We start from the raw sequence: 18180 nt of genomic DNA, 5'->3' as shown, positions 1-18180 counted from the left end.
CTTGGAACTATAATGTTGTTGCAATTACAGAGACTTGGTTAAGGGAGAGACGGGATTGGCAGCTTAATGTTCCAAGATACAGATGTTTCAGGCAGGATAGGGGGAAATATAAAAAGGGTGGGGGAGTTACACTACTTGTTAAGGAGAATATCACAGCTGTACCACAAGAGGACACCTTGGAGGCAATGTAGGTAGAGCTCAGGAACAGGAAGGGTGTAGTCGCAGTGTTTGGAGAGGATTCTTTGAGATAGGATTTACTCCCACCTGGAAATCAATGGGCATGTTAGCGAGAGACAACATGGTTTTGTGAAGGGGAGATAGCGTCTCACTAACTTGGTTGAGTATTTTGAGGAAGTGACGAAGATAATTGATTAGGGTAGGGCAGTGGATATTGACTACATGGATTTCAGTAAGGCCTTTGACAAGGTCCCTCATGGCAGGCTGATACAGAAGGTAAAGTCGAATGGGGTAAGATGAGCTTGCAAGATGGGTAAAAAACTGGTTCAGTCATAGAAGACAGACAGTAGCAGTGGTAGGGTGCATTTCTGAATGGATGGATGTGACTAGTGGTGTTCCTTGGGGATCAGTGTTGGGATCTTTGCTGTTTGTTATATATACAATATATACATGATTTGGAGGAGAATGTAACTGGTTTGATTAGTAAGTTTGCCAATGACACAAAGGTTGGTGGAGTTGCGGCTAGAGGTGAGGACTGTCAAAGGAATATAGCTGGATACAGATCGGTTGATGACTTGGGCAGAGAGATGGCAGATGGAATTTAATCCAGAAAAATGGGACGTAATGCATTTTGGAAGGTCTAATCCAGATAGAAAATATACAGTAAATGGCAGAACCCTTAAGAGTACTGATAGGTAGAGGGATCTAGATACGCAGGTACACACACCACTGAAAGTGGCAACACAGGTGGAAAAGATAGTCAACAAAGCGTGTGGCATGCTTGCCTTCATTGGCTGGGGCATTGAATTTAAAAATTGGCAGGTAATGTTGCAGCTTTACAGAACCTTAGTTATTCTGCATCAGGATATTGTGTTCAGTTCTGGTTGCCACACTACCAGAAGGATGTGGTGGCTTTGGAGAGGGTACAGAAAAGATTTACCAGGACGTTGCCTGATATGCATGGCATTAGCTATGTGGAGAAGTTGGAGAAACTTAGGTTGTTCTCGCTGGAACGGCAGAGGTTGAAGGGGGAAACTGATAGAGGTGTACAAGATTATGAAGGGCATGGACAGACTAGACAATCAGAAGCTTTTTCCCAAGGTGGAAGAGTCAGTTACCAGGGCCCATGGGTTTAAGGTGCGAGGGACAAGGTTTAAACGTGACATATGAGGCAAGGTTTTTGCGTAGAGGGTGGTGGGTGCCTGGAACTGACTGCTGGAGGATTTAGTGGAAGCAAATACATTAGTGACTTGTAAAGGGCGTCCTGACAAAAATATGATTAGGATGCGGAATAGTGGGATGTGCTCCCCGGAAGGGTAGAGGGTTTTAGTTGTGATAGGCAGCATGTTGGTTCAGGCATGGAGGGCCGAAGGGCCTCTTCCTGTACTGTAATTTTCTTTGATCTTTGTTCTTGTTCTTACCATTCCCAAATAATTAGCTTTTCTAGCAGTAGAGACAGAAAGTGAACCCTTTTTTTGGTAAATTTAAATTTATTTGCCTGTTTCCATTTTCCCCCTGAAGAGGTGCAACTGATGTATGACTTTCTAAGAAGCTAGTTGGCATATTGTATGTGGCCTAAGTGGTCTTTCATGGGATGATTACAGATAAAAGAAGCTATTTTCTCTATCTAAAAGTACCTCAAAGTCTTCCCTCATTAAGGCAGCCAGTTGCTTTCTTAAACAGTTCCAAGATTTTCATTTTCATTTGCTACTTGAGAAATCATTCTATGTATTACCCACTCTTGATTTGAAGACCATCTTCCTGATATGGTCCTAACTATTTTTGCTAGCTTGAGACCATGACCTGTTGCTTTATTTTAAAGGAATTATGTCTTCTCTGCTGTCAATTTCACTTCCATAAGTTCATGTGTTTAATAATTTCTTTCAGTATTCAAGGAGCCACATTTCTCTAATCTTTTTCTCTTAACCAAGGCACTGGACATCCAGAATCAAAAGTGTTTGTCTGCATTCTGTCCAATATTTGAATGGCTATCTGTTTCTTGGCGGCTCAAAAGTAAATGACTCCATGTCTGATCTTGCCAGTGCATTGCAGAATTTCATCACATTTCCTTCTGAAACGTGCTTCTATTATCAGTTATCATATGTAGTTGATTAATTTTCTATGTGTTCATAGGATATGGGAGTTCATGACAAGGTCAGCGTTTGTTGATCATGCATATTACCCTTGAGAAGGTGGTGATGGTGAGCTGCTAATAGCTCTAATCACCTTAGCTTGAGAATGTGATGAGAGGTAAGATGGAAAAAAGAGAGACCTGAATTTATAATTAGGACAATGGGCAGTACCTGAGAGAATGTGAGGATTGATGACCTAAGAAAAACAGGGAAAGCAGCAGAGCAACTCAATAGATGATCTAAATCTTAGTTTTAAAAAATAATCAAGATTTTCATATTATTATTTGCTAGTGAGGGTGGAGAAGGCAGAGAAGAGAAGGTGGATAAGTGTGTTGTTGAATGGCTAGTAGTGATGAGAAGCTTGGTGTATTTTTTGCCTTCCTAGATGATAATTGAAAAGTGATAGACTATTACTCAATAAGTGATCTAATTAGTTTGAATGTTTTGATTTGATCTGATTTGATTTTTTTTATTGTCATGTGTAGTTTGTTTCTACAGTAAAAGGTGCGATATAGTGTTTTTGCTCTCTGCTACCATCTTAAAATACAGAAACATAACATAGAATATAAAGGCTGAAAAGTAAAGAAAAAGTGTTCAACTTTACGGTCCTCCTTGTTAAGTGCCCCACAATGGGCCTGGTAGCCGGCCACGAGTGCCCTTTGCTGCCCCAGAGAATGGCGGAGGAAGTTTTTTGCAATGTATCCAAAGCACAATTAGATTTTTAATTATTGAATGGTAGAACATCCTCAAGTGCAGGCCCATTTTCCTATTAACTACTTGGGCCTCCTTCACTGCCTGGAAGTTGCCCATTCCTCCTCTTCCTGCACAATCTTAAGATCCAGGGTGACCACTTGTAACCCCAGCCTCTGTTGTAAGATAACAAGGTGTAGATCTGGTTGAACACAGCAGGCCAGGCAGCATGAGAGGAGCAGGAAGCTGACCTTTCAGGTCCTGACCCTTCTTCAGAAATCCGAACTAAATGAGTTGATGTTGCATTTGATTGCACACAGAGGAATTTAAAAAAATGTTGCTTTATGCTGCTCCACTCCACTCCAATTATTTCCTATATGCTGAATGATTATTTTCGATGTTTCTGTACTGAAGGATCAGCAGTTACTACGGCTAGCCTCTGCCTTCATGTCTAGATGTGGAGGTTCTTGCATTCGTTCCATGTGTTAATTTAAAAAAAAAGTTCTGTTTGAATCTGCTACAGAAAAGTTAAGTCCAACAGCATTATACATATACATTCGTACAGACTGCTGCAGAGACTCTTCACAACCTTTTCACGGATATTTTGTAATGGGCAATAAATTGTGTTAGCAAAGTCCACATTGGATTAACTAATCAAAAAAAAGTCTTCTCATCCAAATGTGACTTTCAGCTGTTCAGCTGTCTATCTCTTTTTAATTCTTAACCCTTTGATTTTTTTTTCTTCCCCTGTGTGCAATCAAGTGCAACACAAAATGTAGTTAGGCACTTTACCACTAAGAATTTTAAATTTTTGTCCAAATTTCTAACATCAACATTTTTAAAAGCCAAAAATGTTATTAGTTATGAACATACAATGTTTAAGTTTATGAAATCTTCATCCTCAGGAGCAGAGAATTGGTGTTATCCTGTTGTTATTCTGGGATGTTTAAACAGGTTAGTTGTGTGAGCTGATTCCTCAAAGGAGTGTACAAGTTGAGCTGTCAAATATTTGTTGGAGGCTTCCTGTTTCCAGAAATCTAATTTGCTGTTTTTGTTTTTCCTGTGCAGAACAATTGTTGGAATTCATGCATCAACTGCCAGCTTTTGCGAACATGACCATGTCAGTCAGAAGAGAACTATGTGCTGTGATGGTGTTTGCAGTGGTAGAGCGGGCAGGTACTATAGTACTCAATGATGGTGAAGAGGTGTGTGTTTTAATCAATTTGTTGAATTTTGATTACTGACGTAAGAACAGCAAGTGTACAGTGACAGGTATTAATTTTGCATGCACATAAATTTTTATTTTGATTTGACTTGGGTTAAACAATTTACTTAAAAATCGAAGTCTCCCTATTTTTCACCAGAATGATGGTAACTTTGCTGATTCTGAGGTGAAACATCCAGGTAAGATTCTGAGTTAACTTATTTAGATGAGCAGAGAGATCTCTGTGTCCATGTACATAGATCCTTGAAAGTTGCCACCCAGGTTGACAGGGCTGTTAAGAAGGCATACAGTGTTTTAGCTTTTATTAATAGAGGGATCGAGTTCCGGAACCAAGAGGTTATGGTGAAGCTGTACAAAACTCTGGTGCGGCCGCACTTGGAGTATTGCGTACAGTCTGGTCACCACATTATAAGAAGGATGTGGAAGCTTTGGAAAGGGTGCAGAGGAGATTTTCTAGGATGTTGTCTGGTATGGAGGGAAGGTCTTATGAGGAAAGGCTGAGGGACTTGAGGCTGTTTTCATTAGAGAGAAGAAGGTTGAGAGGTGACTTAATTGAAACATATAAAATAATCAGAGGGTTAGATAGGGTGGATAAGGGAGAGCCTTTTTCCTAGGACGGTGACGGCGAGCATGAGGGGGCATAGCTTCAAATTGAGGGGTGAAAGATATAGGACAGATGTTAGAGGTATTTTCTTTACTCAAGAGTAGTAAAGGAATGGAACGCTTTGCCTGCAACAGTAGTAGATTCGCCAACTTTGGGTACATTTAAGTCGTCATTGGATAAGCATATGGACGTACGTGGAATAGTGTAGGTTAGATGAGCTTGAGATTGGTATGACAGGTCGGCACAACGTTGAGGGCCGAAGGGCCTGTACTGTGCTGTTATGTTCTATGAAGATTAGCATTATGGAAAATTACCTGAAGACAAAGTTTGTTTTTTATTCGTTATTTGGGCGTTGCTGATTGGCCAGCATTTATTGCCCATCTCTAGGTGCCCTGTAGAAGGTGGAGGTGAGCCGCCGCCTTGAACTGCTGCAGTCCACCTGATGTCTGTTGATTCACAATGCCATTAGGGAGCAAATTCCAGGATTTTGACTCAGCAATAATGAAGGAGTGGTAATCTGTTTGCAAGTCAAGATGGTGTGTGGTTTGGAGGGGAACTTGATGGTGGTAGTGTTCCATATATCTGCTGCCCCTTGTGCTATGAGATGGAAGTGGCCGTGGGTTTGGAAGGTGTTCTCTGAGGATCTTTGGTGAATTTCTGCAGTGCATCTTGCAGATAATATACACTGCTGCTACTGAGCATCGGTTGTGGCGGAAATGGATGCTTGTGAACCTGGCATTACTCTAGCAGACTGCTTTGTCTTGGATGGTGTCAAGCTTGTTGAGTGTTGTTGGGGCTGCTCTCAACCGGCAATTGGAGAGTATTCCATCATGCTCCTGACTTGTACCTTGGAGATGGTGGATAGGTTTTCAGGTGTCAAGAAGTGAGTTATTTGCTGCAGAATTCCTAGCCTCTGACTGCTCTTACAGCCACTACGTTCATGTGGTGAGTCCAGTTGAGCTTCTTATCAAAGATGACTCCCAGGCTGTTGATAGTGGGGGATTCGGTGATGGTAACACCATTGAATGTCAAGGGATGGTGGTTAGATTGTCTGTTAGATTGTGATGGTCATAGCCTGGCATTTGTATGGTGCAAATGTTACTTGCCACTTGTCAGCCCAAACCTGGATATTGTCCAGATCCTGTTGTTTTTGGACACAGATGCTTCAGTGTCTGATGAGTTGCGAATGATGCTGAACATTGTACAAAATTGTTGGTGAACATCCCCACTTCAGACCTCATGGTGCAGGGAAGGTCATTAATGAAGCAGCTGAAGGTGGTTGGGCATAGGACACTACAGTGAGGAACTCCTGAAGAGATATCCTGCGGCTGAGATGACTGATCTCCAACAACCACGACCATCTTCCTAGATGTCAGGTATGACCCTAATCACAGAAGAGTTGGTCCCCTGATACCCATTAATTCCAGTTGTGTAGGGCTCCTTGATGACTTACTTGTTCAAGTGCAACCTTGATGTCAAGAGCTGTCACTCTCACTTGACCTCTGGAATTCAACCTGTTTGTCCATGTTTGAACTAAGGGTGTAATGAGGTCAGGAACTGAGTGTCCAATGTGGAACGCAGTCAGGGCGTCATTGAGCAGGTGCTGCTTGATAGCACTGTTGACGACACCTTCCATCACTTTACTAATGATTGACAGTAGACTGATGGGGGCAGTAATTGGCCAGGTTGGATTTTTCCTGCTTTTTGTGTACAGGACATACTTGGGCGATTTTTCACGTTGTCGGGTAGACGCCAGTGTTGTAACTGCATCGGAGCAGTTTGGATAAGGGAACGGCAAGTTCTGGAGCACAAGCCTTCAGCACTATTGTCGGAATGTTGTCAGGACTTATTGCCTTTGAAGTACCCAGTGCTTCTGACAATGTCTTGATATCATGTGGAGTGAATTTAATTGGCTAAAGACTGGTATCTGCAATGTTGGGAACACTGGAGGAGGCTGAGATGGATCATCCACTTGGTACTTCTGGCTGAAGAATGCTGCAAAGGCTTCAGCCTTATCTTTCGCACTGATGCACTGGGCTCTTCCATCATTGAGGCCGGGGTATTTGTGGAGTCTCCTCCAATGAGTTGTTTAATCGTGCACCACCATTCGCAACTGAATATGGCAGGAATGCAGAACTTAGATTTGATCTGTTGCTTGTGGAATCACTTAGCTCTGTCTGTCACTTGCTGCTTATGCTTTTTGGCTTGCATGTAGTCCTGTTTGATGGCTTCTCCAGGTTGACACCTCTTCTTCAGATTTGCCTGGTGCTGCTCCTGGCATACCCTCCTGCACTCTCCATTGAACCAGTGTTGATCCCCTGGCTTGATGGTAATGATTGAGTGGGGATTATGCTGACTGATGAGGTTACACATTGGGCTGGAGTATAACTTGGCTGCTGTTAATGGCCCACAGTACCTCATGGATGCCTAGTCCCGGGTTGCTAGATCTGCTTGAAGTCTGTCATATTTAGCATGGTGATAGTGCTGCAACACGATGGAGGTTATTTTCAATGTGGAGGTAAAACTTCATATCCACAAGGGCTGTGTGGTCGTCGCTGTTATCGATAACTAACTGTTATGGACAAATGTATCTGGAGCTGACAGATTAGTAAGGATGATGTCAAGTATGTTTTGCCCTCTTGTTGGTTCCCTCACCACCTGTCGCAGACTCAATCTAGCAGCTATGTCATTTAGGACCTGAGCAGCTCAATCAGTAGTACTGCTGCCGAGCCACTGAAATTGAAACGTTGAAATTAGGCATTGAAATCTCCCACCAGTGTACCTGCTCTTGTAGCCACTGTGTTTATGTGGTGAGTCCAGCTGAGCTTTTGATCAATGATAACTCCCAGGATGTTGATAGTGGGGGATTCAGTGATGGTAGCACCATTGAAAGTCAAGGGCCATCTGTGTGGTGTGGATGTCACTTGCCACTTCTCAGCCCAAGCCTGCATATTGTACGGATCTTGTTGCATTTGGATGTGGACTGCTTCAGTGTCTGAGGAGTCGCAAATGGTGCTAAATGTTGTGCAATCGTTGGTGAACATCCCCACTTCTGATCTTATGATGGAGTGAAGGTCATTGATGAAGCAACTGAAGATGGTTGGGCATAGGATACTACCCTGAACAACGCTTGCAGAGATGTCCTGGAGCTGAGCTGACTGATCTCCAACAGCCACGACCATCTTCCTATGTGTCAGGTATGATTCTAATCACAGGAGAGTTTCTCCCCCGATGCTCATTGATGCCATCCATGATACCAAACTTGATTGAGTGCACCCTTGAAGTCAACGGTTGTCATTCTCACCTCACCTCTGGAATTCAACTAGTTTGTGCATGTTTGAACCAAGGGTGTAATGAGGTCAGGAGCTGAGTGGCCCTGTCGGAACCTAGTCCGGGCATCACTGATTGTTTGGTTAGGTGGGTTTGGAAAGTTCTGGAGCACGAGTCATGGGTACTATTGCCAGATTATTGTCAAGATCCATAGGTTTTACAGTATCCAGTGCCTCTGACCTTTCCTTAATATCACATGGAGTGAATCGTATTGGCTGAAGACTGGTATCTGCAATGATGGGGATCACTTGAAGAGGCCAAGATGGATCGCCCATTTGGCACTTCTGTCTGAAGATTGCTGTGAAACTTTCAGCATTATCTTTTGCACGGATGTGTTGGGTTCTTCCATCATTGAGATTGGGGATATTTCTTGAGCCACCTCTTCCAGTGTATTGTTTAATTGTCCACCACCATTCATGTCTGGATGTGTCAGGACTGCAGAGCTTACATCTGATCTTAGGTTGTGGGATCGCTTAGCTCTGCCTATCATTTGCTGCTTCTGCTACTTGGCAAGCAAATAGTCCTGTTTGGTGGCTTCACCAGGTGTGCTGCTGGTTGCTCTGTTTAAGCCCATTTGGTGGAGATGGATCCGCAATGCTGTTAGAGAGAAAGTTCCAAGATTTTGATTCAGCAGCGTGGAACGGCAATATGTTTCCCAGCCAGAATGACGAATGACTTGGAAAGCAACTTGTTGGCATCCCTGTCTATCTATTGCCCTTGTTCTTCTAGATGATTGTGCTCAAGGTCTGAAAGGTGTTATCTAAGAAGCCTTGCTGAATCCTGGCCTCTGACCGGCTGTTTATATGGCTAGGCTATTTGCATTTCAGAACAATGTTAACTGGGGCATCGACTATAGTAAGACCATTGAATGTCATGGGCTGATGTGTAGATTCCCTCTTTATGAAGATGGTCATTGCGTGGCATTTGTTTGGGGCCATATCTGCCCAATCTGGATATGGTCTAGATCTCGCTATATTTGGATATGGTCTATTTTCATTATCTGAGGTGTCATGAATGTGCATTTATGATCGAACTTTTTCACCCATGATGGAGTGAAAATCATTCGTATGTCTTATTTATTGAAATTTTCTTCGTGGATTTGAAAAGAAGGACTGTACTTTTTTAAAAGCAAGTTACTGAAATTCATTGTGTGAGGTTTTTGTCATTTTTTTTGCGCAAACAATGTGGGGAGATGTTTGTAAAGGACATAGCACCAGGGAGTGCTCATAGCATGTGATTTGACTGGCAGCAAGTAGCTTATTGGTTTATTCAATTGTGACTAGTCATGAGTGCCAAGTACATCACTCTGAAGAAAACTTGGCTTCCCGGGGAGCTGAAAGCTTGGATGAGTGAACGATACATTGAAGAGTTCAGACTACTGGAAGGGCAGATTGTGTGAGAGTCTGTCTCTTTTTCTCTTGCAAGAAAAGTTCCTGAAGTCTGAAGAAAGACAGTTACTTTTCTCCCATCAGTTACTTTAAGCTGTTGCTGTTAACGAGTAGCTAAGAAATTTTGAAATTAGTGTACTAATTGCCTTGTGGGTCCTGCGAATAAGTGAAAGAACTTGAAGAAAGGAGGTAAAAAACCGGAAAGTCTTAGCAACCAAAGGGAACTGTGTTTTTCATTTTTTGTTTCCCTCCACCATAAATCCAGAATTTTTGCTTATTTGTGTGCACACCCGGAGGGTTTAACAAGATGGTTAGAGTCATATGTTGCTAATTCATAGCCATTTACCTTTAATTAAAATTTAATGTAAGCAGTAGTTAAATGTAGGAAACTGACCAGTATTTTCTGTTGATTTTGATTCCATCAGACAGGCTAATCGGGGACTTTGTGTGCCTTGATTAAATCATTAACTTTTGTGGTGACCCTGGGGAGCAATGAGGAATGAGAATCAGTGCAGTTTCCCAAGTGAATCATAACACGTGAAGCAGCTGAAAAGACAGTTGCGCCTAGGGCAGTACCCTGAGGCACTCCTGCAAAATGTCAGATTGTTGACCTCCGATAACTACAATCAAAGTTTCCTATTGGCTCCTTAATATCACTATTAGGGAAATACAGCTTCAATTTCAAGGGCAGTCACTCTCACCTCATCTGTGGAATTCTTGTTTGCTATGATCTGCCTGTACCGCTTTGAAAACAAAACCTTTTACTGTACTTAGATACAATAAGTCAATAAATCAAATTGAATTTGGCTGTTTTGTTCATGTTTATAAACATACACTGTATAAAGTCAAGACCTGACTAGCTCTGACAGAACCTAAACTGAGAGTGAGAAGACGGTTTGTTGCTAAGCAAGTGCTGCTTCAGTGCACTGTTGATGACACTGCCCATCATTTTACTGATGATCAAGAGTAGACTGATGAGGCAGAAATTGATCAGGTTGGATTTGCCTTTTCTTTTGTGTACAGGACATATCTGGGCAATTTTCTATATTGTCAGGTAGATGCCAGTGTTGTAGCTGTACTGCAACAGTTTGGCTAGGGACGCAGCAGGTTTTGTTGTGCCCATTTTCAGCATTATTGCCAGATTGTTGTCTGGGTCCATAGCCCTTTCAGTATTCAGTGCCTCCAGCCATTTCTTGACATTACGTGGAGTGAATCAAATTGACTGGAAACTGGTATGTTGGATGCTGGGGAACTCTGGAGGAGGCCCAAGATAGATTATCCATTTGGCATTTCTCGTTGAAAATTGTTGCCAATGCTTTATCTGTACGTTTTGCTCTGCCATGATGTGTACTGTAATCATTGAGGATGGGGATATTTGTGTAACCTCTTCATGTAGTGAATTTTTTATTTATCTATAACTGGACATGTCAGGAGACTGCAGAAATTAGATCTCTTATCACTTGCTGCTTTGCTTTGTCATAGTTACACAGGCTAATATTTCATTTATAGGTATGACAGGTGCTGGTGCTGACGTTCCCTCGTGCACTCTTCATTTGTACCAGGGTTTGTCCACTGGTATGGTGGTAATGGTAGAGCGGGCGACACACCAAGCTGTGATTTTGCAGATTATGTTTGAGAACAATCTGGCTGCTATTGATGGCCCATGGTACCTCATGGACGTCCAATCTTGACTTGCTAGATTTATTTGAAATTTCTCCCATTTTACCATGGTGATAGTTCTGTACGACATAATGGAGGACATCTTCACACTGAAGATGGGATTTGTTTTCCCTAGGAATTGAGCAGCAGTCAGGAAACACCCAGTGTTTAGGTGGAAACAAGGACTTCTACTGTAGTTTCGAAGGGAGCAGTTTATCTGTTCAAGCTCCCTAACGTCTTAATAGTTTTGCCTAACCAAATGAAATTATATTTACTGTTAAAATGCAATAAAATAAAAACAAATAAAATGACTAAAATAAAATCCAACCACAAACTGTGTAATCTAATGTAACATGAACAATAATTCTTTACAACACCTCCCTATTCACCACTACCCCATCTTCCCAAGCCTTTGAGTTCACAAATGCACATGGTTCCAACATTTCACACTTTTCTCAGAATGAATTCTCTTTGTGCTTGGGAAAAATTGTGGGTTCCTCGCTTGTGGGCTAACTGATTTTAATCTAAGATGGTAGATGACCATCTTGCTATCTAAGAACAATACCTCATCTATAGATACTGGTTAGGGTCAAGACAAAGCAAAAACAGTGAACGATTGATAGTAATAATTACCTCAAATACCCTTACAAAATACCACCAAACTGGTAGAGATTGCAAATACCAGAATAAGTCGAAGTTCCAGAATTGCTGATGCAAGTATAGCATGTCATGTGATTTTTGGGTTCAAATAATTGTGCTGATAAGATGTATGCTCTGATCTACAGTACAGATCCTAAACCAAAATTGTTTGTGTAAAATTTGTTAACTATAAACCACAAGACTAATAGTATTTTCCACTGTGATTTTGATATATGTTGTTTTAGCCTTTGAATATGTCATTATTCTGAAGCTGAGAGAGTAAATAATTCATACTGAAATGTAGAATTTTTTTTTTGTGAAACCAATTCAGTTTTCAACAGAGAGAATGAATTTACATCACAAAACTGCAATGTTAAAAGAATGAATGATCTGAAATGCTCATTTTTAGCAGAATTTATTAATGATATGAACATTTTTAATACTTTGAATTCTTTTGTACTAGCTTGACTCTTGGTCAGTCATTTTAAATGGTTCTGTAGAAGTCACACATTCAGATGGAAGGCTGGAAATCCTATGCATGGGCAATAGCTTTGGTGTCTCTCCTACTTTAGAGAAGGAATACATGAAGGGAGTGATGAAAACAAAGGCTGATGACTGTCAGGTAATTGAGTTGGTTTTAGTCAGTATTTGAATTTCTCATTTTAAAAACAAGTTGAAATTTTAAGTTCTGTTTATAATATTAAATGAAAATTTTGAACTAATTAGATTCCGCACCTGAGTAAAAAGGAAAGTATTATCCCAGTGATACCTGTAGTGATTTTTGTTAACTGCATGCCCAGAAAGTTGTAATAACTTTTCAAGTCACGATGTGGTTTCAATAGACTGCATTTCACCACAGAATATATAGGTAATCCTTTGCACAGGAAATAATTCCATCTGTGTTGCCCAGATATGGGGAGTCATGGTGGCTCAGTGGTTAGCATTGCTGCCTCACAGTGCCAGGGACCTGGGTTCAATTCCACCCTCGGGTGATTGACTGGATTGACTGTGTGGATATCTATGAAGATGTATATTTTTTGAATTTTCGGTAAGATAAATGTATATGTGGTCAAAGTGATATATAAATGTATGGAATGCATCTTTTCAGATTAATAATTTTACACATTAAATATCTTTTCTTGGAATCCCGACAGTGTGGAAATAGGCCATTTGACCCATAGAGGCCACACCAACCCTCCAGACAGCATCCTACCTGGACCTACGCCCCACTTTTCCCTGTAACCCTACCTTTTCCATAGCTAATTCACCTAACCTACATATTCCTGGATACCATGAGCAATTTGGCACAGCCAGTCCACCTGGCCTGCACATCTTTGGACTGTAGGAGAATACCAGAACACCTGGTGGAAACCCACACAGACACAGGGTGCGTGTGCAAGTTCCACACGTTTTAGTGAGGCTGGAATCGAACCTGGGTCCCTGGTGCTGTGAGGCAGCAGTGCTAGCCACTGAGCCACACTCGCCTCTTCTGACAAAAATAATGTCAAAACTGCTTTAATATCAAGTAGTTTCTCCATGTAGAGATGTCGCTCGTAGTATTCTGTAATTCTATATGTCATTTAAAATGTAATTTCTTTCGCTCAATCTTATTAGGACTTAGGAAGAAATGTAGTCTTTATCTTTAAGGGTATTTTGTTGTAAGAACTTTCAAATATTATGGATGGGGCAGACTGACCATTGTGGAAATTGGGAGATTCTGCAAGAGTTCATTTTAGTAATTCCATCCCCTGTTTTCCCTTGAGAATCCTGAGTAATTCTGAGCTCTTCTTGTAAAACAAGTCCAACCTGTAGCGTATGAACATTGCTGCAAATTCCTAATATTTAGTAAATTTTGTTTCATTTCATTCAGATGTGCTAGCTGCAACTGAGGAATAGCGGAATGTAATAACGTCTGTACTAATTTAAATGAATGCTCAAATTACCTCGCAACCTATATATATATAAGTATAAATAGTGTTATTGCATGTATAAGTTTGACTAAAGTAGTAACATTTTCTGTGATCTGTGGCAGTTTGTCTGCATAGCCCAGCAAGACTATTGTCGAATCCTCAACCAGGTGGAAAAGAATATGCAGAAAGTTGAGGAGGAGGGGGAGATTGTTATGGTAAAAGAACATCGAGAATTGGATCGCACTGGAACCAGGAAAGGGCATATCGTCATAAAGGTAATTATAACCAAAGAAGATAGTAAAGGAATGATTAAATACATCAGAAAAATACTTATTATGCCCATCATGTCTAAAAGCTGATTTTACAGATCTATTTAGCATGTATCTAATGATCAGTTCTATCTATATTATGTTAGGGAACGGCTGAACGGTTAACAATGCACCTGGTGGAAGAGCATTCAGTGGTGGATCCCACATACATAGAAGATTTTCTTTTAACATACAGAACCTTCTTATCAAGCCCAATGGAAGTTGGGAAGAAATTGCTGGAGTGGTTTAATGACCCAAGCCTCAGGGACAAGGTAGCCAAAAGAAAAAAAAAAGCATTATTTGTCTTCTGGGTGTGTAATAATAAGTAACTTGCTTTAGCTGATACATTTTTATCATTTGCCAGCGATTCATAACAAAAAGGATGTGCATTTGTGTTTTTTTTACAACGACTTGATATCTCATAGTTGAGTATTTTTTTGAAATACCGTCATTATTGTACTGTGGGAAATAGAGCTACTAATTTGCATTCAACACACTCCCACAAACAGATTATGATAATGACCAGATAATCTGTTGATAAATGTATAAATATTGGCCAGAACACAGGGGATAACTTTTCTTTGCAACGTTGATATTGGGCCTTTTACGTCTGCATGAGCAAATAAATGGGGCCTCAGTTCATCTGAAAGATGACACCTCCAACAATACGATGCTCCCTTTGTACTGCCCAGAATTGTCAGCCTTGACTTTTTTGTGTTGAAGCCCTGAGGGTGGAACTTGAACTTGGCAACTTGCAATTCACAAGTGAATGTGCTAATGAAAGTTCAATAAGTATCTTAGTGGACTTCAACATAAATGAAAATAAATTTGAGTAGAAAGTTTGATTTGTAATTACGTTCGTTGATAATATACCTTAGATGTTGTTAGGTGGTAAAGAAGTCCAAATACTGTTTATTTGACTTGAACTGTTTCTCATTTGACAGCCGTTTTATAGTGCATACATGTAACGTCTTGCCTTTTATTCTGAATTGGTATTGATCAATTAATTTTATCAGTCATTTGGCAGCAGTTTTCAGGAATTTTACAAACCAGTCCTTCCCTAGCCCTCATGTTTCTTGACCTTACAAAAGTTGCAGCACAGGCCGGTAGTATAATGGTAATGTTAATGGACTGGTAATCTGGTGGCCTGGACTTATGCTCCAGTGATGTGCATTCAAACGTGTATTTAGTTCATAGACCCAGAATAAGATGCTAATCACAATGATCATTAAGCTATGCATTGTTGTAAAACCCTTCTGGTACCATAATGTACTTCAGGGGAGGAAATCCAACATAATTATGAGGTGCGTCTTCACATGACTCCAGTCTCTCAGTAATATAATTGAGTTGTAACTGCTTGCTGAAATGACCCAATATTATAAGGGAGGGAATTCCAGGATTTTGACCCAGCAACAGTGAAGGAATGGCAATCTATTTCCATGTCAGGATGGTGAGTGACTAGGAGGGACAATTGCAAGTGTGGTTGTTAGCATGTATCTGCTACCCATGCTCTTCTAGGTGAAAACGGGTTTGGAAGTTCTGTCTGAGGATCTTTGGTGAGTTTCTGCAGTGCATCTTGTAGATAGTATGCACTGTGGCTACTGAGCAAGGGAGTGGATGTTTGAGAATGTGGTAGTCAAGCGGCTACTTTGTCCCGAATGGTGTCACGCTTCTTGAGTGTTGTTGAAGCTGCACTTATCCAGGCAGGAGGGGAGTAAACTTTGCAGCAATTGATACAAGTGAGCGGTTTGCTAAGCCATTTCAGAGGGCCCCATTGCTATTGGTCTGTAGGTGAAGCTGGCAGATTTCCTTCCCTGAAGGACATTCATCAGCCAAAAAGGCTTTCCAACAATCAATAACGGTTTCATGGCCTTCAGTAAATGCGTAATTCCAGATTTTTTTTTAGAACTGATTTCAAATTTCCCCATCTGCCATGGCAGGATTCAAACTTGTGTTCCCAAAACATAGCTGAATTTCTAGATTAATAGTCTGGCGATAATACCAATAGGCCATCATCTACCTATATTTCATCCTTTCTGAAAGCATCTCTACCATTAACTTGGCAAGAACGGTGGAAAATTTTAAAATGGTCTAAAGCTTCAATAGACTATAAAACACATTACTGTACAAGTAAACTGAAGTGATTCGAGACATTTTAATTCTAACTGTACTTTTAATTCCTATAATTTGAAGTTAATGCATTATTTCACATATATAAAACACTTAAGACCATAAGACATATAGGAGTAGAAGTAAGGCCATTCGGCTCATCAAGCCCACTCTGCCGTTTAATCATGGCTGATGGGCATTTCAACTCCACTTCCCTGCACTCTCCCCGTAGCCCTTGATTCCTTGTGAGATCAAGAATTTATCAATCTCTGCCTTGAAGACATTTAATGTCTCGGCCTCCACTGTGCTCTATGGCAATGAATTCCACAGGCCCACCACTCTCTGGCTGAAGAAATATCTCCTCATTTCCGTTTTAAATTTACCCCCTCTAATTCTAAGGCTGTGCCCACAGGTCCTAGTCTCCCCGCCTAACAGAAACAACTTCCCAGAGTCCACCCTTTCAAAGCCATACATTATCTTGTAAGCTTCTATTAGATCTCCCCTCAACCTTCTCAACTCTAATGAATACAATCCCAGGATCTTCAACCGTTCATCGTACGTTAAACCTACCATTCCAAATAATCTAACAGTTCTGCCATCAACTATTGTAAATTGACTCATAACTTCTTTCACAATACCCTAACCTCAAATTAAACGATTTCATTAAGGTCCAAAACATAAATTTTGAGTAGGTGTAAATGATTAATTACTTGAAGTCATCAAGTGTCATCTGCAGATTTGTACTTTTCTAAATTGGAGTTAAGTCAGCATATGTTGCATACATCAAATGTGCTGTACCTGTAACGGGGATAATAAACTTCTGTGAATACTTTACAGGTTACACGGGTAGTATTACTGTGGGTAAACAATCACTTCAATGATTTTGAAGGAAATTCTGCGATGACCATATTTCTAGAAGAATTTGAAAACAATTTGGAGCGAGAGGTATGTTATCTAACTTAAATAATTTGATTAGTCTTAAACTTGCATCAAAAAAAACTTGAAAATAAGTGAAGTTGGATTTCAGTTTGAAGATTGGACTTTTTTGTTGTTGTGCAGAAAATGGGCGGTCACCTTCGATTGTTGAACATTGCTTGTGCAGCTAAGGCCAAGCGGCGACTAGTAACTCTAATGAAGCCGTCACGGGAAGCTCCTTTGCCATTTATCCTTTTGGGAGGCACTGAGAAAGGTTTTGGGATTTTCATAGACAGCGTAGAGCCTAGTAGTAAAGCTACTGAAACTGGGTTGAAACGTGGTGATCAGGTTTGTGTTTCTTTCTCTTCAACTAATTTTTGTGGAGAAAATGATATGCCTGCACAAGTTCAAAAATAGATGCATATATTTGTAAAGAAAGCAAGTGACAACGTTTCACATTGCACTTCTATTGTTGGATGGTTTCATAGACCTTATCGTTTGGAGGTGTCGCTTTGCAAATGCAGAATTAAATATTTAAATGATGAAGCAGGGTTAATGTAATATGTGCCAGTCTTATTACACTGACAGCTGAACCAAACCAGCCTTTCTACCTTTGTATTGACAACAAAGTAAAATTAACCATTGAACATCTCCAGTAGTCACTCCAGTGGTTTCTAGCCAGACTTTTGAACAACTAATCCCAGACGTTTGAATAATTAATCTCCAGACGCTAAATGGTATTTTTAAAAAAATTAAATACACAATAACTTTAACAGAGAAAATTAAACAACAAAGTAATCTAAACAATGTCAATGCTTTAAACACATTTATGTTCACCCCTGATTCACACAAGACTGATGAACAAACACAAAGACTTAATCAAAGATAAAACATTGCTAGATTACTTAAAAAGCAATCACAGTGCTTTGTTTCATGAGCAAAGATGTGTACACCTTGTTTTCTTTTCTGTAACTGACGTTCAGGGTCACCTCAGTTCTGCCAGGCAAAGGTAGCAATCCTTCTAACTCGGGTTTCTACTCTTTGGGCTTCCAAGAGATGGTATAGTAGATTAGGCTGGGAGCTTTTAAACTTTC

At 40.6% G+C, this 18180-nt stretch overlaps 1 protein-coding gene across 16 annotated transcripts in view; it reads left to right on the top strand.

The window, feature by feature from the left end:
* The window catches only part of rapgef2b (Rap guanine nucleotide exchange factor 2b), a 387135-nt gene that overhangs the window by 274231 nt on the left and 94724 nt on the right, over nucleotides 1-18180 (top strand). For all 16 annotated transcript variants that reach the window (XM_048527135.2, XM_048527035.2, XM_048527046.1 and 13 more), the window contains 6 exons: nucleotides 4068-4204; nucleotides 12308-12466; nucleotides 13877-14029; nucleotides 14170-14334; nucleotides 17009-17116; nucleotides 17231-17434. In XM_048527135.2, coding sequence (XP_048383092.1) covers nucleotides 4068-4204; nucleotides 12308-12466; nucleotides 13877-14029; nucleotides 14170-14334; nucleotides 17009-17116; nucleotides 17231-17434 — 926 coding nt within the window. The remainder of the gene's footprint in view (nucleotides 1-4067; nucleotides 4205-12307; nucleotides 12467-13876; nucleotides 14030-14169; nucleotides 14335-17008; nucleotides 17117-17230; nucleotides 17435-18180) is intronic.

This window comes from Stegostoma tigrinum, chromosome 1, assembly GCF_030684315.1.
Source record: "Stegostoma tigrinum isolate sSteTig4 chromosome 1, sSteTig4.hap1, whole genome shotgun sequence".
Taxonomy (NCBI): domain Eukaryota; kingdom Metazoa; phylum Chordata; class Chondrichthyes; order Orectolobiformes; family Stegostomatidae; genus Stegostoma; species Stegostoma tigrinum.
This window is presented reverse-complemented; position numbering and strand designations above follow the sequence as displayed.